This window comes from Nannospalax galili, unplaced genomic scaffold (assembly GCF_000622305.1).
Source record: "Nannospalax galili isolate Female #2095 unplaced genomic scaffold, S.galili_v1.0 scaffold155, whole genome shotgun sequence".
Classification (NCBI taxonomy): domain Eukaryota; kingdom Metazoa; phylum Chordata; class Mammalia; order Rodentia; family Spalacidae; genus Nannospalax; species Nannospalax galili.
The window spans coordinates 10475871-10497200 of NW_008339923.1; the positions used below are offsets into that span (position 1 = coordinate 10475871).

General features: G+C 46.1%; 1 protein-coding gene across 4 annotated transcripts in view; it reads left to right on the forward strand.

Annotated features, from left to right (window-relative positions):
- Positions 1-8452, forward strand: part of Impa2 (inositol monophosphatase 2) — a 48677-nt gene extending 40225 nt beyond the window's left edge. For 3 of the 4 annotated variants that reach the window (XM_029564328.1, XM_008834695.3, XM_029564330.1), the window contains 3 exons: positions 5368-5476; positions 6256-6407; positions 7921-8452. In XM_029564328.1, the coding sequence (XP_029420188.1) occupies positions 5368-5476; positions 6256-6407; positions 7921-8036 (377 nt within the window). In that variant the 3' untranslated portion in view covers positions 8037-8452. Of the gene's footprint in view, positions 1-5367; positions 5477-6255; positions 6408-7406 lie in introns of all 4 variants that reach the window. The other variant, XM_029564329.1, reaches the window with a different exon arrangement.
- The last annotated feature ends 12878 nt before the right edge of the window (positions 8453-21330 follow it).

The window sequence follows — 21330 nt, forward strand, 5'->3', positions numbered from 1 at the left end:
AGCTTGTATCTAATCCTTAAAAGATTTTAGGGTTACCTCTTCAGAGGAGGGAATGTTGGAGGGGAAGGAGTGGGCATGTATTTGATCAAAACACCTTATATACATGTATGAAATTCTCAATAAAGTTTTTATAAAAATTTAAAAAAAAAACACCCAGAATGTGGAGCCCCATGACCACACTTATACCAGTGTATTTTACAAGCATCCTGATTCTTCCAGGCTTTTTATAGACCACTAAGATATACTCATATGAAAATAATCTTTAAATTTGTCTAACCTAAAAGCATGAGTACTCAGAACACAAGCTAGTGGCTGTCCAGGGCTGAGGAGTTAGGTTGGGGACTGACTCATAGCTAATTTTCATTGTCAGTACAACTGGATTTAGAATCACCTGGGAGATTAAAGTATAATTCTGGGTGTGTCTATAAGGAAGGTTCCAATTTTCAGAGGAATAAGTTGTGGGTGGGAAAGACCCACCCTGAATGTTGGTGGCACCATCCCATGGGCTGGTGGCCTGAATGGAATAAAGGGTAAGGATGAGAAATCCCTGTAAGCACCAGCATCCCCCTTTCTCTGTTTGCTGGTCCACCACCATGTCCTCCCAACTGTGATGAACTGGATCCTCCGAAAGCACAAGCAGAACAGATCTTTCCTACTTTGTCAGGTAGTTTAGTCACAGTGACAAGAATTATAATTAACACCCTGCCTAATACACAGGTTTCACTCTGCAGTAGAGGGAAGGTTTGATCTTACCTTTCATGGAAAATCTTTAAAAAAATTTGTTCGTTAATTTGAAATTTTCATACAACTTCATGTTCTCTCTCGCTCTCCACCCCCAATAACACACTGAATCCTGTTTGCTGCCCATATACACATGGGTATGGGGTCATCCACTGGAGCATGGTTGACCTACCAGGACCACACCCCTAAACAACCTACCAAGTTTTCTAAGAATAATTGAATAAGAATATTGAATTGACTAAGAATATATCTGTACATTGGGATAGGTGCAGATAATGACCTGGGTTGAATATGAAATGGATTGCTTGTTAACCAGTGTGGCTTTTGGCCAGAAGGGCCCTGACTTCATCAATGGATTGGCCCATTGATGACTGGTAATGGAATTGTTGGGTGGTCTGAGAATAGGAAGTGGAAGGAGGTAGGTCATAAGAGCATCCTTGAAGAGCGTGTCTTGTCCTGGCCCTGGTACTCTCCGCTTCCTGGCTGCCATAAGCTGAGGACCCTTGTCAGCCACACGCTTACCACTGCCTCGCCAGAGGCCCCAAATACTGATCAGAGCCTGAAACTGAGCTGAAATAACTTTTTCCTTTCAAATTGCTCTCTGTGAGTTTGAGGCCAGCCTGGTCTACATAATGAGTTCTAGACCAGCTACACAGAAAGACCTTGTCTCAAACAAAACAGAAATATCTAACGGTACATTACATGTAAGACTTAAGTTAGATAAACAAGATCAGGGTGGGTCAGGTAGGGTTTCTCTGAATTCATTTTTCTCCGTTGCCTGCTTTGGAGCAGTTTCCTAGCTGAAGCGCCATGTACACTTTCCCACTTCCTCCTCCCTTCTCAGCCCACCAGTTTCTCCTCCTGTTCTTTCCTTTTTTAAAAATGTTTTGCTTATTATTTTTATTTCATGTGTATGAGTATTGCCTGCATGTATGTGAATGCACCCATGTCGTGCAGTACTGCGGGGGTCAGAAGAGGCTTTGGATTCCCCTGTAACTGGAGTTAAGGACTGTTCATAGCCGCCATGTGGGTACTGGGAGTCGAACCTGGGTCCTCTGCAAGAGCAGTCAGTGCTCTTAACTGCTGAGCCATCTCTCCAGCCCCAAGGACTTTCTTTTTTAACAGACTTTATTTTTAGGGTAGTTTTGGACAACATTGAACAGAGTTTCCTCATGGTCTCCACCTCACCACGTAGCCACTTTTCAGTGTCCCCCAGCGGAGTACTGCGTGTTCTCACATCTCAGGTGACTGCAATGCGCAATGCAAGCATGGCCAAGAAGGAACGCAAATGAGAAATAAGAGTAGTTAATGCTTGTGGCAGACAAACAGTGCAGGAGTAATTCCAAGTAATGCCTCAGAACAAAAGGCAGAAATTCCTTCAGGGGCTCGATATGAATGTCCACACGGGAAAGCACTTTGTGAGTGGGCACATTTTAGAACATGCTCAGCTGAAGGTTGTAGGTCTAGAAGGAATGATGCTGTATTAGTCAGGGTTCTCCAAAGAAACAGAACCGGTAGAATGAATATATATGTATAGGGCTTTATCAGATTAGCTCACAGGATAGAGTTCGAGTAGTCCAATGATGGCTGCAACACACGGGAGAGGCAGAGAATCCATAGTCGCTCAATCCACGAGGCTGGATGTCTCAGTAGTCCCAATCTGTCACTGAAGGTCTGATGAATTCCAAAAGATCGACTGGTCTACAGTCTATAGCAGCAAGACAACTCACCAGTGAGAGAGAAGGCAAGCAGCAAGAAGCCAGGTGTTCTACTCTGCCATGGCCTTTAATACAGGCTGCCATCAGAAGGTAACACCCACATTTAGGGTGTGTCTTCCAGCTTCAGATAATCTGATCAAGAAGATCTCTCATTCAGTAAATCCCAGATTCAGTCTAGTTGACACTCAGGATTAGCCATCACAGATGGTAAACAGATTTAGAGTCATGCTTAACCCAGAGTCACGGAGCATATGCTGAAAGGTTAAAATGGCAGGTAGGAATCCCTCTTGCCATGCTTAGCTTTCTCCAAAAAACATGAGCTGATATGGAAGAGAAGCGCACTTTGAATTTACAGCAGTGCAGAGCTTCCATGCAGGTGCCCAACTCAGTGACTAACATGTGACAGTCGGAACCTACATTCGCTGTCACTCAAAGCCCATTGTTTATGATAGACTTCATGCATGGTGGTGTGCATTTTATGGGTTTAGACAACTGTATGATGACATGAACTCATCAGTAAATATTGTTACTGCATTTTAGTGTGTGTGTGTGTATGTACACGCTGCATGTGTGCCGTGTGGGGGTCTGGGGATGGCTTGAAGGAGTTGGTTCTCTCCTTCCTCCCTGTGGCTCCCGGGGATCAAACTTAGGTTGTCAGTCTTGATGGCAGGCACCTTTACCCACTGAGCTATCTCACCAGCCCAGATTGGCTTCTTTTGGGCTTTTGTTTTCAAGACAGTCTCACTCTGTAGCCCAGGCTGGCCCTGAGTTCATGATCCTCCTGCCTCAGCCTCTCAAGTTTGGCTTCTTTTGCTTAATGAGCTGCATTTGTTTCCTCCTTGTGTTTTCATGATGATAGTTCATTTCTTTTCAGAATAATACTTTGTGGTTTTATTGTGTCAGTTTATCCATTTACCTGCTGAAGAACATCTTAGTTGCTCCAAGTTAGTGCTGTATAAAACATTCACATATAAGATTTATTTAAAAACTTAAGTTTTCTATTCCTTGGGATAAATGTCCAGGGGCATGATTTCTTGGTCATACAGTTAGGAGGGTGTTGGCTCTGTCAAGAAACTAACATGCTGTCTCCACTCTGGCTCTGCCACTCTGCATTCCCACCAGCAATGAAAGGTCTTTGGGCTGACAGGGTGACTCAACAGGTAAAGGCACCTGCCGTACAAGCCTGGTGACTGGAGTTCTGATCCCAGGAACCCACATAAAGGTGGAGGGAGAGAACCAGCTCCATAAAGTTATCCTCTGACCTGCACACACACACTACAGCACACGTGCCCATCCATACATGTCATCTGCATATACACACATAATTTTTTTTTAAGTTCCTGTGGCTTCACAGCCTCCCCAGCATTTGCTGTTGAAAGTGCTTTGGATTTCAGTCCTCCTAATAGACGTGTGGTGTCTCATTATTATGTTAATTCGCATTTCCCTGAAGAAGTTCTATGAAGCACCTTTTCATAGGCTTACTTGCCACCCATGTCTGTCACTTGTATCAGATCCTTATACAAGCCAGTAAAATTCTCTTTAAATCAAAACTTCTTCCCATCAGTTGGAAACACTACTAATTTAACAAACCAAAGCAAAACAAAGTGTTTTATTTTTGCCATACTGGGTCTGGAACCCAGAGCCTCCGGCATGCTGGACAAATGCATATCACCAAGCCACACCCCGGCCCCAGCGTGTGCTTGAATGCTGAGATCTGAGAGAAAACGTTCTTCAGGGACTGTTAATATTGAGTGCCTACCACTGTTCCTGGCCTTTTGAATATCTTCTTCAAAAGCTTTCTGTCCCCCCTGGAAAAATACCACCTCACTTTGCAGCCAAGGAAGGCTGGGGTTTTGAAGAGTAAACCATGGAAAGGCCACCTGGCTCCTGTCCACAAGCACTTGATTTGAGGGAGCACCTGAGCAGTAGTCCTTCATGTGGGTGGTGCAGCTGCCATGCAAAGTCTGTGGTACCCAGCACGCCCAGACTCCTGGAAGACCAGTGTTAACTCAGCTTTAGTGCTGGGTGTGTCTGGCCTGAGTTAACTGGAACCTCCCTAAGGCAGGTTGCTTTGGTGTGGAGCCAAGTATTTGAGGGAACTTTTGAAGTGTAAAACAAGAGCCGCCTGTATAGAAAGGGGAAGTAGATAGTGACTGCAGAAGATTTCCCAGGAGAACAATATAATGCAGGCTGGTTTCCAGAATCATGGAGTAGCTGGGATTTTTACCTGAGCATGCCTGCTGTGGCCCCATCCTGCTTATGGTGTGGCCTGCTGGAACAGGACCTGTCTGGCGCATGTGGGGGGTGTGACAATGCAAGGACAAACCACTCCCGAGTCCCCCATAGCAAGTCCCAATCTTGTTCCTGACTCACAAGCCAGGCTTCGACTCTGACACTGTCACCCTGTCACATACTCCATGTGTGCTCCATATGACCCCTGTGTGGAGAGGGCTATAAGTTCCCTGTGTCCCGCTCATACCAACAGTATTCTAAATAATTTACTCCATGGGAAGATGTCCATCCCTGTGATCCCAGCAGATAGGGAAAGATCTGTGTTGAATACTTCTAGAAAGATTTATTTGATTAGCTATTTTTTCATCTTTAAATACAGTATTCTCAGTGTGGGTTCTTTGATGATGGTGATTGTCATAATGTACTAGATTCTCCTGAGTCTTTGTGTCCCTCTGTAAGATGGAGTGTCACTGGGAGGAGTAGAGAGCCTGCTCCTCAGCATTCAGTCCAAAACACAATAGCTCCAGGCAATGACAGCTTGGACTTAACAGCAGGTTACCTGCTCAACATAGCTGTCAGAATGTCTTCAGAGAATCAGCCACTCCTGAGGGAACCCAGGCAATTCTCTCACAACCAGGACTTGATCTTTGTGTTGATGGGAAATTTTTTCTTGCAGATCTCTCAAAGGCCTTGGTTCTGACAGAAATCGGGCCCAAGCGTGACCCTGCTACTCTGAAGCTATTCCTGAGCAACATGGAGCGGCTGCTGCACGCCAAGGCTCATGGGTACAGGTCTTCAGTCCTGGTAGCAACCTGTAGCCAGTGGGTTGAAAACCAAGTGTGCTCTTGCTAAACACTCCTAAGGGATGTGAAGAGGAAGCACCTGTGAGGTAGGACAGGAGACCTGGGCCACCAGACTCAGAGAAGTATGCCATGTGCCACCCTTAATGGAACACTCCAGTTGCAAGGTGTCACAAATGGGCCCTGTGTTCTTCTAGCCTGTGTTTGAAAGTCCAAGTAACTGACCTCGGGTTCCCTCAACCAGTGAGTCTTGTAAGTCTTTAGAGTTTCTCAGTCGTGTCCAGTGTTACCATCTACAGACACGTTAGACTACATCCATGCCTATCCTAGGACAAATGTTGCCCATGGGCCCCAGGTTAGAAAAATCTGCTAGACAAACTTGCTCCTACATGTTTAAGTCAAAATGACCTTTTACACACAAACACACACCATCTGTGTGGTACCCACCAGCCAACTGAAGGCCCTATCTATATGCAATGTTATACTGTTAAGTGCAGTCAGAACTTCAGGCCTGTGGCTGTACTGGGCGAATTCCCAGTCAGTGGCAGTCTTAGTGCCACACACTAGCATCATTGTAGAGCAGTCAGGCCTGTACTGAATCAGGCCACTGACTTCAGGCCTGCACTCTGTATCCTGAGCTTAGATCCTATGGCTCCTTTTAAAGTTCTGAGAGTGCTGAACAAGGGGCGAGGGGACGAGCAGCAGGCATGCCACATCAAGTGCCCAGTTCACTTCACCCATGTTTGTCCTCCTCTCTCCCCCAGGGTCCGAGTGATTGGAAGCTCAACTTTGGCCCTTTGCCACCTGGCCTCAGGAGCTGCCGACGCCTACTACCAGTTTGGTCTTCACTGCTGGGACCTGGCAGCTGCCACAGTCATCATTAGAGAAGCAGGTGGCATTGTGATAGACACCTCAGGTGAGCTTTGTGGCCTTTGGCCACCCTCCCCCCCACTGTACCCAGCAGCAGAACTAGAGCAGTGACAGAGGGGAGCACTTCCTGGGGACCCACAACACTGGATTCCCCACTTTCTCAGAGTTCTGCAGGTGCCACCACGCCAGGTGCGTGTTGCAGTGACCAGTCATAGAGGACTTTATCATGCCCTGCTTCACACACAGATCAGAGTAGCTTGGCCCCTCAACACCACCGCTTCACATCCACGTATCATTGATGGTCTCCTGTGGCTTCCAGGAGAGTCCAGTGGGATAGCAGAACAGATATTGTGGGCCCCTAAACTTTGAGGCTAGAGAATTCCCTAAGACCTGTAGCCCAGAACTGGATTAGCACCAGTACCCAGCACGAGTGTCCTGTTCCTTCAGTCTCAGTGCCACCGAGTCCCAGTCACTGATCCCCCTTATCTCTTGGAGCATAACTGAGCCCCATGAGCATCTACATAGCCATATAATGCCTAGCAGACCCCTCCCCAGATTCCTGATGAATCTTCCATTTTTCTCCCTCAGTTTTAGTTCTGAGGTTGTTAGCAGAAATGCCATGGCTCACTTTTAACTTTTGGGTATAGAAACTGGATCTTCTTCTATGTCTGGTTTCTACCTTTGTCCTGTTTCTCTTTTGAAAGTCTTTAGTCTCCTAGAAAAACATAAAAGTGATGCCATGTTGCCTTCAGCAGCAGAACTGTACAAACCAGTCTCATTAAAAGGCATCCTATGTGGAGCTGGAGAGATGACTCAGTTATTAAAAACACTCACTTGCTCTTGCAGAGGACCAGGGTTTGTTTCCCAGTACCCACATGGTGGCTCATGACATCCTGTAACTCCAATTCCAGGGAATACAGTACCCTCTTCTGACCTCCACAGGTCCCTGCACACATGTGATACACATACATACATTCAGGCACACACATAGAAATAAATAATAGATGTTTTAAATGCATCCCTCATTCACTTTTATCACCTCAAGGCTCAAGTCTGCTCATTGGTTCCCAGCGAGTGATGGCTCCTACATCATACACCCAAGAAAGATGCTTGGAGCACATGAAAAGGCAGATTGGCCTCTCCCAGACCTACTGAGTCAGAGAAGAACCTTCATCCCTCTAGGCCACAGCAGTCTTCTGCCTGATCAAGTACAGGATGAACTGCTCCCCATCTTGTCTTATCTTGTTTTGCATTTCACAGACCCCTGCATTTAACCAGCATGTTGCTGAGACAGGGCAGCTTCAGAGCTCGGGTCTGTGTAGCCTTGGCCACGTTCCCCCTGGGGCAGAGCGGGTAGCAAAGAGGCATCATGCCTCCCTCTGCCAGGTTCATTTCTTAGCCACCTGCTGGGTACAAACCCTGTTACTCCACCTCAGTCCTGGGGGCTGTTTTCCTCGGTGTACATGTATATGAGAAGTTGCTGTGCCGGACTGTTCTGCCAGACTGTTCTGCAACCTCCTATAACCTGGATGTTTGCTTTCTCCTCTCTGTCCACACAGGTGGACCACTTGACCTCATGTCTTGCAGAGTGGTTGCTGCTGGCACCCGAGAGATGGCAATGCTCATAGCTCAGGCCTTACAAACTATTAACTATGAGCGGGATGATGAGAAGTGAGCAGCACATGGAGCAGTGGGGCCCCAAAGGGCCTTCCTGCAAGGCTCAAGTTCAGCGGCTCCCTGAGAAAAGGCTGCCCAGGTGGCCTGTCTTCTGAGACAAGTGTCTGCTACCCCAAAGGGAGGTGTCACACTGACATGTGTGACTAGCTCTCTGAATCACAGCTCTCTCACTGGGACTTGGTGCTTAGCTGGTTTCTCTCTAATCTCACATAGCCCTTTTCAGGTCGGTACATGTTCTTCCATGAGGGCCAAATCCAAATCTCTTATGAGGTGTAGGTTAGTGATTCAGTCTCATTGCTTTTCCAGAATGCAAATCTCAGGTAATAAAGCTTTAGAACTTGTTCTTGGGCCCTCCCTACCCGTGGTACTACAGAATGCAATAAATCAGAATTACAGTGTTCTGCCCTTCTGTTCCTCCATGTTACCTGCCTCCTCGGACACCTCTTGACACCAGCTGTAGGCCCAGGCCTGTGGGGGAGGTTTCCACAAAAGCCCAGAGGTCAGCACGACACCTGTCCACTGCCTTGAATGAGTACTCCACAAACTAGCAGTGATTATGTTTAGATCCAGACTTCAAAGTGTCTTAGAAAACAGACTGGGAAATGGCAGGTGGCATCTCTGAAACAATCATCTATTTACTGAAGAGAAAGCTAACCAATTTTCTGGGTCTTATTTGTGTCCCTTTAGAAGTAGAGTTATTTATGAGTAATTCAACCTTAGACTGGCAGGTAATTCTGTGATTCTACAGGAGCAGCCTTAAAGGAACTCTCATAGCATAAGCAGATGCACAGAACCTGGGTGTCAGTGTGAGCAGGGCAAGGAGCAGTGTTTGGGGCTTCAAGGTCAGATGGCAGGGGGCTGGGAGAGCCATCTGCTTATCCCTGTCTGGGGAGTAACTCTGTCTCTTCCAGCCACTAGGCCACCTGGGCAAATGATGGTTCTAAGTCCAGATCCCCTTCTAACCCAGGTTTCCTGCCCTCTGGCCTTGGGTGCCTGTGCTTCCTCCCTTGCAGCACATGGACAGAGGGTGTATATAAACCTGACAAAAGTCCCTGGCACTCAGCAAGTGTGAGCCCTGCATAGGCATCTACTGTCTCCTGTCTCGGAGTTTCCCTGCATGAAAGAACTAGATTACCTAAGCACCTAGCCATGTCCTGTCCCTGAGTGTAACCAGGACACCTGTCCAAGTGTTCACAAATGCTTTCCACACAGGATGAATGACCAGCTGGAGAGTGGCAGAGGGGTTGGTTCTGAGTTTGTGTTAAAGCAGCAAGACAGTCAAGAGCTTTTTGTTCTCTGTAATCCCAGGAGACTGACCTGTTCTTTGCAGTCTTTATTCCACATTTCTATCCCATAGAAAAGCACGCTGCCTCTGAGATTGTAGCTGTGCATCCAGCCAGGCTCTGCCTGGTAAGGGATGCCTCTCTGGGACACTGTCCTTGGTGCCGTTACTGTCTTCAGCTTATGGAAGTCTGAAGCCATCCTTCCCATGAACTGCCATACTACACAGAACAGGGTCATGGGTCACAGCTGCTGGAGCCCCTAGGTCACAGGCAGAGGAGACGTTAAGAGTGTAAAGACCAATGAACGTCTGTAGCTGATGTTCCTCCATCGACTCTGTGTGTGTGACTGAACACATGTATGTGTTACAGATGGCAAACCATGTGCAAGATGACTTTGGAGCAGCCAAAATATGTATGAATTTAGCCATGACATTCCAAGGGAGATTAGTTATGCCACATTTAGGAGATGAGTCCTTCCAGCTCAGTCCTGGTAGGGGAGCAACCAGGATGGGTCTCAAATAGATTAAGTGACCAAGAAGGAACTCAACTCTGTTAGAAGTAGTCACCAGAGCAAATGAGGCACTTTGTGGCTAGGGCTTTAAACCAAGTCATGGTTTTCTGAATCTTCACAGGAGGAGAAAACGATCTTTTTCAAAATTGCTTTGATGGGCCCTCTCCCTGACCATCCCCTCACCCTGTTGACAGCCCTGCCATGTCACAAGGACAGCTTCTCTCTGCAGGTGTTGAGCACAGTCAGGCAGACACCTAATAACCTGGATGTGAAATACCAAGCAGGTGATTTTGTCAGCCTAATGGGGGAAAGGTCTGCACCTCAGTAGACAGCACAGGTGGGAGAGCCGGGCCCTGTATAGAAAGCCCTGGGCACTGTGATGGGTAGGGCTGTGCTTGAGATAGCGTCTGCCCCTGCAGTGGTAGTAACCATACTCTGCACAGGAAGGTGGTGGCCAGTGAATGCAGAATCCGCCCAGCCTCTGTATCTCCTGCTTCCTGAGCCCCTGCGCTGTGCATGCAAGGCTGGGACTCCAGGTCTTGTTCAGCTTGGATGCACTGAGGAGGGCTGGTGCTCCATGTCAACAATTAAAATGTTTCCCCTAAATATCATAGGCTGATCTATAGGCTATATTTACATAAGCACATAGATAATCTTTAGCCATTTTGTATTACTGCCTTGAGTTGACCTTAAAGGAATGACAGTGTGCTGTATAAGTTAAAATGATGGATACAGAGCCTTTAATGAAACTTATGTGTATGGGGGCGGGGGGTGAAACCGAAAAACAGTACTAAAATATGGCAAGTTTATATCGTTTTGAACATAATCTTTTAGGAGTTGAAGATGATGGGGATTTGGGGGATTTTTTAGCATAACTCTTGTTGAGAGCTGGGGGTGGAGCTTGGGGCCTCATGGACATTAGACAAGCTTTCTACCACTGAGCTATCCTAGCCCTGAGCATACATTTTTAATGCTTAAAGCTTAGGGAGGGGGCAGTACTGGAGACATGACTCAGCCTTTAAGAGCAGTGGCTGCTCTTACAGAGGACCCAGATTCAGCTCTCAGCACCCACATGCCACCTAACAACTATCCCAAACTTCAGTTCCAGGAGATCTGACGCCCACTTCTGAGCTCCATGGACATTGCATACATACACACACACGGGTGTACTTACACACTGGCAAAACACAACTTTTTAAAAAGTTTCAAGTACAGAGCATGAGCTGAACAAAGACCAGAATTCTGGTTCTGAATTAAGTCTTGGTTCTAGATGAGCCGGGTGACAGTAGGCAGGACCAGAGTCTTGAAGTATCTGTAGAACAGTTTTCAGGGACTTCCAGATTCTTTTCCCTCTACATGTGAGTCTGGGAGGTTCCATGCATGCCACATGGTAATCTCATGGAGAGAACTTGTTCTTAATTAGTGGCAAATTTGCATTGTTTGACTTAAAGTAAGGACTGAGCCTTGCCACGTTGTTAATCTCTTTCCCTTTGAGGAAATGGAGGCCAACTCGGATGCCTCACTGGCAAATAGCAAAGTCTCCCATCCTTTATCTTCATGGGACCAGTTGCCCTGGTCTTTTCAAGCTACGGGATACTTCCAAAAAACGTGCAGCTATTTGGAGGAAGTGGCTTGGGTGGCTTTTGCTTTTTTCCATCTCCAGAAGTAGCTTTATTGTCGACTTTATTTCTTCATACACGTTCATTCTAATGGAACTTTACAATGAGTAGATTTTTTTAAATAAGTGTTTCTAGACAGAGTCTCATGGATCTCAGGCTGACTTCGAACTTTCTACATAGCCAAGGATGACTTGAACTCCTGCCTTCACCTTTCCAGTGCTGGGATTACAGGAATGTGCCACCATGCCCCGTAATAAGATGTCTTGGAAAATTAGACCTTGAAAGCTATGTTCCATTTTCTCATTATCCCAGTGGGCTCAGATCTGTATATTTTTATTTTCTCAAAATATACTCAAAACAGCTCCTTGACTATATGCAGATGCACAGGAAATTCCTCAGATTCTTCATGCATTTTGAGATGTGAGAGATGTGATGCTTGTTAACTATATGTCTTTTAGCTCTGATTGTTGTGGAGAATTGTTTCCAAATCCCTCCAGGAACAGCCTCTCCTGGGGACCCTGGAGACAGCAGCTTAAACTACCTCAGTAGTGGGGTCTAAAACTGACTCTGGTGAGCATCTGGCCTGCGCATAATCCTGCTGCAGGAGAAGCAGAAGGAACCCTGGGGAATGGGGAAGCCCCAGGGCTAGGCTGGGCAGGGCCTGTGCTGGCTTGCTGGCTCACTGAAGGACCTGCCAGGAATGCAGCCAGCCAGCTGGCTTCCGTGGTGCTGAGTCAGCAAAATCATCTTCTACTTCTGTTCCAAACAGCAGTCGCCTTACCTGGTGGTCCTCGAATCTCTTCCTTCAGAATTCTCATTGAATTGGACACACTGTCCATAGGAGTCAAGATGTGGATTTGTGTTGCAGTGGTGAATGCCCTCAGGAAAGCCACTGACTGAGCCTTCCTGCGCTTAGATGAAGGCTGTCTCCAGGCTGCTGGCCCGCCCATAGCTCAGGGCTGTTGAGAGATGGCTCTGGGCAGCTCACTGGAAAGACTAATGTGAGGCATCAGGTGCATTTGATGTTCGGTTTTTAGTGAATCTGTCACCAGTATTCTTCACAGAAGTTCAGTCCTACACAAATTCCCCACAGTTCCGTTAGTCCTGGGTCAAAATGACCAGCTTCTACTTCCGGGAAGCTGACAGGAAAGCTGCTGGTGTCTGACCAGCTGGCCAGTCTGGTAGAGGGTGAGGTGGCATCCATCTGTCAGGTAATCAAGGTAATGACCAATAACTGTCTTGTTCATTTAAAAAAATAATTTGTCAATACTTGAAAACTACATATTTATGCTGAGCATGGTGGTGCACACCTTTAATCCCAGCACTCAGGAGGCAGAGGCAGAGGCCAGCCTGGTCTCCATATTGAATGTAGACCAGCTGTGGCTACAGGGAGACCCTGTCTCAAAAAGATCAAAAGAAGAAGAGGAGGAGGAGGAAAAAAATACATATTTGTGCAAATCGTGATGTTCCTATGTATGTGGACACTAATGTTGAAGTCAGTAAGGCATCCATTAGGTATGAGAAAACATTCAAAATGCTTTGTTCTAGCCTTTTTAAAAGTTATTTTTATTTTATGTATATGCGTGTATTGCCTGCGTGTAGGTAAGTGCAGTGCCCACAGAGGACAGAAGAGGCTGTTGGATCCCCTGGAACTGGAGTTACAGACAGTTGTTAGCTGCCATGTGGGTGTTGGGATTTGAACCTGGGTCTTCTGCAAGAACAACCAGTGTTCTTAACTGCCAAACCACCTCCCCAGCCCCTGTTCTAGCCTTTTAAAATATGCAGTGCCTGGTCATTGTATATAGACCCCTACTATGCTATAGCATAATTAATTATTAATGCTTTTGCTATTATTATTCAAAAGTTAAAAGGTCCTGACATCTCTCATAACTTAACCAGGGTGGCTGGCCTATTAGAGAAAACTAGAAATGCCTTGTCAGGCAGCCCCACAGCTCAGACAGGCTTTGCTGGGTTGAAAACCCCTCAGACTATCGGCATAGCCCTCAGTAGGTACCAACCACATTAATCTCTGCTTTTTTTCCATGGAGGCAAAGTGTAACTAGAGCAGACTTTTAAAAGCATAGGCAGGGGCCCGGGGAGATGGCTCAGTTGGTAAAGTGTTTGCCGTGCAAGCATGAGGACCTGAGTTCAGATCCATAGCACCCATGCAAAGCCAGGTGTGGCAGGGCATGCCTCTCCCCCAGCACTGGGGGAGAGGGAGAGAGACAAGACGCCTCCTGGGGCATTCTGGTCAGCTAATCTAGTCAATTGATGAGCTCCAGGTTCAGTGAAGACCCTGTTTCAAAAAATAAAGTAGAGAGCACTTGAGAAAGACACCCAAAGTCAACCTCTGGCCTCCATACTCACATCACTGACATGCATGTATACACACACACAAATACACACACACACACGAAAAGCATAATCAGAACCAACACCAGAGGCCTGAAAGACTGGGTCTCAGAAGTACCAGGCTGTCTAAACCAATGGGATATTCTGGGCTGTGTTTGAGGACACCACTCAGCAGCTGGCTGATCGTCCACTGCTGTAGCCCTCTGGTGGAGGGTTTCTGTAGGTGGGTTAAGATGCAATCCAGCAAGGATCAGGAGAAGCCTGTGTGTGTATCAGACACATCCAGGAAGAGCAAGGCACTCTGGGGTTCATATGGAAAACCCCAGATCGGAGCTTCCCTTCCTGTTTCATACCTCTCTTCCCCTCACACCTCAGGCTTTCCAATCCAGCCACACACAGCTTCCCTGATTATTGGTTGGGGTGATGCAGAATCAGTATGAAAAGCCGAGTATCCAGACGTCCACCTGGGGAGAACCTGGACCATGGTGTGTCCTGGTGTTGGCCTGGGCTTGTCCCTCAGTACCGTTCAACCGGAGCATGCCAGCAGCTGCCCCAGGACAGGTGGAAAACTGTGGGGAGGAGGCAAAATGGGCAGTGGGAAATCAGAGTTGAAAGGAGGATTCCATTACAAGCAGTCCAGACAGTGTTGAAGCCTAGATGTAGGGCAGGTACCCCAGAATCATGAGGCCAAGAGAAGCACCCCTGATCTGGCTCATGGCTAATAGCAGCACTGAGATGGCTGAAGAGGCCACGAGAATCTGAACCAGAGGTTCAAAGGAAGGAAGTATCTGCGGAAGATTGGAGGAGGAGGAAAGAACTGATGCAGGCCTTGGAGTGGGAAGGTTTGGGGGGATGTCACTCCCAACACATAGGTTCATATGCAGCAAGCAACATAGCTCACCTGAGTGTGGCCTTTACTGGAAACGTCTGTTGGCAGAAGTTTCCGTTTATGTCTTCTCATGTGTACCAGTGTCCCATGGGCTTGTGCCCCAGGAGTTCACTGAGTCTGCAGGTTCATGACATCCAGTAAGGCACTGAGCATAAAGCAGGAAAGCTGGGGGGGGGGGTGGCATGAGCAAGCTGTCCCCTCTGGTGTAAAGACCTCATACATCAATACATTAACTCCACAGCTCTTACAGTGTCTCTAGGGGCTTCTTGGGCTGAATGATGGAATAATATGGGGTTCCCCAGGGATAACTGGTCCTCCAAATGCCACCAAACTACAGCATGCCATTCGTGTGTGCACATGTTGAACATTAGGAAAGTCTGGGTGTCAGCTATTCCCAGGATATATGGGGGAAAGGTGTATAAATCAGTGGATTGCTTAGGTCAACTGTGCGATCTCCCAGCTACCCCTGGGACCAGGCCATCAATAGGAAGTAGTATGACTTGACTCGGCATAGGGCACATCTACCTCCTCTCTGTTCAGCATCAGCTGGGAGCCATCTACAACCAGTACTGGGACTGTCCACTGAAGTCATGGCAAGAAAGTCAGGATTGTGCGAAATGCTCTGCCCTTGTTTGTGGTTTCACTCAACTGCTGGTGAGTGTGGGTGTTTCTTCATCTCCACACGGGCTTGTCACCAAGGTGCCATACCAGCCCCCATCCCTCTCATTACTGGTGCTGCTGGGTAACTTACAGGTGGCAAGTCTGTGGCCTCCTGGCTTAGAAAAGAGTATATCTCACCAAGACCTTGGTAACAGAAGGTCACATTGCACACATACCAAGTATCAAGGTCTGGAGCTTGGGGAAGTCGGGGGGAGTTTCCAGTTTTCAACAAGGATTGACGTAAAGCCCTTAACACATACCACGATTAAGCTATGTCACAGGGTTGGAGAGATGGCTCAGGGTTTTGGAGAGGACTGGGACTGAGTTCCCAGCACCCACATAATAACTAACAACCATCTGTAACTCCAATTCCAGGGGGACCTGACACCCTCTTCTGGCCCCCATGAGCATTGCATGCATGTGGTGCACTTAACATGCAGGCAAAACACTCATACCCATAAAATAAAAATAAATTTTTTTAAAAGAGATATGTCTCAGTTTCACATCCCAGTAGTGTGAGGTTGTTTTGTTTGGTGGGTGTTCCAGGGGGACCTGACACCCTCTTCTGGCCCCCATGAGCATTGTATGCATGTGGTGCACTTAACATGCAGGCAAAACACTCATACCCATATGTCTCAGTTTCACATCCCAGTAGTGTGAGGTTGTTTTGTTTGGTGGGTTTTTGTTGTTTGTTTCATCTATAATTATATTTTAACTTCCTCAGATTTTAATGAAATTGACATTCATGGATAAAAGGTTACCAACGTTTTCATGATTTGAACTCATGTCATCACAGTGCTCCTCTTGCCTGCCTCTCTGCAGACAGGCCACATTATCTGGACTGTTACTGGATAACACTACTTGTGGGAAAGGACTCCTGGCTGGTGGACTAGGTATCATCCAAGAGGGCCCATAAACAAACTAGAATCAGAGGGGGACCACAGTCACATAGGAAGCAGACAGCAGACTGTGGCAGAACATACCAGCTCCTGCAGGGAATGGAAGGCCCCAGAGCCCTTGCCCCAGCTGGTGGCCTGTGTGCCCCCCTGGCGGCCTGCATATTCACCGTAAGGCTCCTGGGCACAGGATCTAGGCCTGTCCTAGCGCTGCTGGAGAAAAAGGGGAGCTTGATTTTGCCTGTGGCTTTTGTTGTCTTGTCTGCAGCTTTTAGATCCTGCTTCATGGCAGCGCCAAGGGAGGCAGGTGGGAGAGGAGAGGCCTGAGAGAGGAGACGTGGGTCTCTCTGTCGCCTTCTTAAGTCAAAGGAAGCTGTCAGTCCCTGGGTCAGCGTGCCTAGGAGTCCCAGGAATCTCTGGAGTAGGGGACATTTGGACCAGCTATCGCAGTCTCAGGACCCCATTGCAATGCTTGAATTGAAAAAAAAAAAAAAAAAAAAAAAAAAAAAAAAAAAACAACAACCACAGGCTGGAGAGATGGCTCAAGCGGTTAAGAACACTGGCTGCTCTTGCAAAGGACCCGGGTTCGATTCCCAGCACTCACATGGTAGCTACACCGTCCTTAACTCCAGTTCAAGAGGAATCCGAAGCCCTCTTCTGACCTTCGCGGTATTGCAGGACACGGGTGCACTCACATACATGCAGGCAATACACTCATACATTAAAAATAATAAAATGTTTTTTAAAAAAATACCAGCAAGCAACATCCAGCACCCCAGGTGTCGTGTCCCCACATGGCGCCACACTGTAATTCTTGGCAAGTCAAAGCTTCTGTGCTCATCTGTGCTCAAAGCACAGCAGCTCACCCTAAGTCCAAGGCGTCATTCTATAGGCGCTGGCCCTGGGGAAAAACAGCTTGGTGGCTTTGTTCTCTGGTGTTCACCGAGCCCCAGGTTCCAGGTGACTGCACAGCTCCACGTGGCTAGGTCCTGGTAGAACCAACCAGGCTCGGGACTAACTGCTGCGGAAGGGAGTTCACGCCTTCTCGGGGCAGCGCGCCCTCTGCTGTCTGTGCCGGGGAACTGCACAACGCCCCAAGACCCCCGACCACTGTCAGGCCACTGCTCCCCCAAGATGTCCTGGGCCCTGGGGGTGTAATATGAGATTGTGTGTGCTGGAGGCAGGGCGGTTTTAGCAGCTCCTCTTTATCTGTGATTGTGTGGACACAAGATAACTATTATGACTGTGTACTTGTTATTCTACATTGTCTAAATAAAACCAAGTGTTGACAGAGGCTATGACCAAAATAAAGGTATGAAACAAAAATTCAAGTCCAATAAGGGAAAAAAAAAAGAAAATTAACTCATCTGGAGTTCTGCTAAGTTTCTGACACGAAGTGTTTTGGTTTTGCCGTTGTTTTAAGGCTACATTAAGGAGTTTGGGAAAGTCACACAATCGGTTTGGGTTAAATGTAGATAGAAGTAGAGTTGTGTGTCTGGACATCAAAGAGTCCAACTAAGTAAGTTTGTTAAGTACAGGGAAGGGATAATGACTTCAATTTGTTTTCCAGATCTTTCCAAGTGCTAGAAAAAAAATCTTAATTCATCTGAGCTCAACATGTTAACATTTAATATACTATAACAATACTGTTTATTAAACTGAAATCTCACATAGGACTCTTATACTACCTCTGCCTGTTTCATCATCAGTGAACTAGAGAAAACATTATAATGGTGCCTACTGGAGCTGGAGAGACGGCTCAGTGGTTAAAAGCACTTGCTGCACTTCCAGAGGACCCAGTTTAGTTCCCAGCACCCACTTGGTGGCTAGCAACCCACTGTAACTCCAGTTCCAGGGGATCCAACAGCCTCTTCTGGCCTTCATGGGCATGTCACACACATGGTGTACTTACATACATTCAGGCAAAACACTCGTAAAAGGCTATCTATCTGATGAGTTTGTAATCATGCTCAGATGCCAAGGAGCTCAGAAGGTGGGCGACTGTGACCAGTGATAGTCATGTATATAGAGATTAGAAATGCATGTGAAAACGTCTCAATGTCAATTGCTTTGGAAAAGGCTCATACCACCTCTACTCGTTCTTGGACTACAACTGTTTTAAGAACAGGCTGCAGAGAGAGCTCAGTGGGTAAAAATGCTTCAAAAGGCTGATGACCTGAGTTTGATCCCTGGGATCCCTGTAAAAAGCTGGATGTGGAGACCCCACCTGTGATCCCAGCACTCCTGTGTAAGATGGGACATGGAAACAGAAGACTCAGCCAGAAGCTCACATATGCAGAGCAGCTGCCAAAACAAGAGAGATCCTGCCTCAAAAACAAGGTGGAAGGAGAGAACTGACACCTGAAAAGGGATCTTTTGGCCTACATATGCAAACCATGGCACAAAATGACCCCCACAACCCCTCACACCCCCACACAAAAATAAATAAATAAAAAATAAATCTTTTTTTAATTTTTAAAAATTTTATTCATTTTTATTTAACGGGTATGGGTGCATTACTTGCATGTAAGTAGGTGCACCCATGTCGTGCACTCCCAATGGAGGTCACAAGAGGGCATTAGATACCCTGGAACCAGAGTTACAGACGGTTGTTAGGCGCCGTGTGGGTTCTGGAAATCGAACCCCTGTCCTCTGCAAGAGCAGTCAGTGCTCTTAACCACTGAGCCATCTCTCCAGTCCCAAAGTAAATAAATATTTTTAAAAAATAATATAGGGTGGGTTTGGACCTCCATCTGTGTAGCAGCTAGGATCTCAGCAGATCGCCAGAGAGTGCCGAGTTCTTGCTTCCCTCTGGCCTCCCTCTGGCATAGGGTTGAGAACGTAGAGGGTTGCCTGAGAGCGCCCTGATCCTGCCTCCACGTGGTGAAAGAAGGCTGAGTGGACCTGACTGGAACCTGAATTGGGCTTCTGTGGGTACTCCTGAACACCTGATCTGAAGCCATCAGTTCCCTCCAAATTAAACCTGAGAGAGCCTGAACCCTGTACCAACCAGCTTTCCATAACCAATAAAGAAACTATCTAGGTACCTGGATAATACAAACAGAAGCATACTTCAACTTAATTCTCATATCAGAATCACAACAGAAGAAATTCACATGCCAAAACCACAACGAAAGAATAAAAAATAGAAAGCCAAAATACTATGTCCCCACCAAACTCCACCAATCTTGTAGAACAGTTCTACAAGGAGAACCCCCTAAAGATAACCCAGGACACTGAATTTAAAAGAACAATCATAAACATGATCAAGGAGTTCAACAAATTTAAAGAACACACAAACAAATCAAACCGCTGAGAGAAGATAGGAATAAACTGAATGAATTCACAAAAGAGATAGAAACATTGAAGAAAACAGGCAGAAATGAAGAAGGAAGTGTAAAACTCAATCAGCCGACTTGAAACAACAGGGGAAAGCCTCACCTCTAGAATGAATGAAATGGAAAACAGTATCAACACTGGAGAATAAAGTTGAAGAATTGGACCACTGAAGCAAAGATTATGGAAAATTTTTAAAAACACATGGTGGCTCCAAGAGTTCGTGTTCTTGGTAAGAGTGCTGTTTGACAAAGTTCCAGCCGAAACCTGATGGCCGCTGCTCTTTTGGTGGACATCCCTTCCCCAGTTACTCCTGGTTTTTGTCATTTGTATAACCTTCTCTTCTTTAAGTATTCTGATAACCGACTCTGATGATGGAATGGGAAACTAAACCAGGGAAATCTCTGCCTTTAGCAGGATTGTTATGTTACTGAAACAAAATGAAAGTAAAAATACTTAAGTAAATTCTGAATTCATAGTGGGAAAACCTAATGACACATATGATGATCACATCATAAGGGAAAAATGGGCTGAAGTAATGAGAGATCTGGAAAAGGCAATTACAGACTGCAAACCGGAGTACAGGATTGCAGCACAGATTAAATTTTTGGTTAATAAAAAGTCTTGGTTTCCCCCAAAAGGAAAAGATAGCACGCAATCTCTAGATGCCCTGCTGCCTTTTGCAGGAGTTTATGATTTTAACCCTGAACAAGGAACTATTGAGACTAAAGTTTGGTATAAGGAAAAACTACTTGGCTTAGGGAAACTCCCTCTTGGATAGAAAGTATCTAGGTCAGTAAAAAGTTGATGGTGCATGACCTCTGAAGAAAAATTGCCTATACTTTTACAGAGACTAAAAGTGATTCAAAAAAGCCCTTAAAGATAAATGGCAACAAAATAATAGACGATATTGAAATAGAGAAAATAATCATATGACTCAAAGAATACAAAACGTTTGGGAAGAGAGCAAAAGGGAGAGGAAAAAAATAAATTGGAAAATTGGTTAGACAATAAATAAAAAGAGTTGGTTGTTCCTGTTCCCATGAGAAAAATAATTTTCTCAAACATACACGCTGACCTTCAAATATTAAATTCAAAGAATTAAAGGGCAAATGGAGCAGGCTGTCTCACACATCTATGGTAATATAGAAACCGCAAGGCTATAAAGAAAACAATAAAGATATTGCTTGGCTTTGTTAAGAAAAGGTTAATCATTGAACTTTGTACTTTCCTTTTACTGTGATTATTGAAAACTATTGTACACTGAGAAATATTGTGCAAACTAGTGGTTTGATTTATGGTCTGATGTTTTACTGCTATTGTAAGCTTTCTAATTATAAATAAAGGTAGTGGAAGGCTGCTTTTTCAGAAGAAAAAAGAAAGAAGAAGATATTCAGGCTGACCTCTCCTGAGCGGGTCAGTCAACAGCCTCTACTAGAACTGCAGCTTTGGTTTCTGGTATAGTCATTTCTGCTGCCACTGTTACCTTCACCCCTTCAGGCCCCAGACTCAGCTGGAGCTGGACTCGGGCAAACACAGGAATGAAATATGCAAGAGATGTGGGACACCATGAAAAAAACAAATCTACGGATCATAGAAATAAAGGAAGGAGAAGAATTTCAGGCTAACAGTGTTGACCAGATCTTAAACAGGATTGTAGAAGAGAATTTCCCAAAATTAAGAAAAAAAGGCATGCCCATACAAATACAAGAAGCATATAGAACACCACAAAACAGGATGAAGATC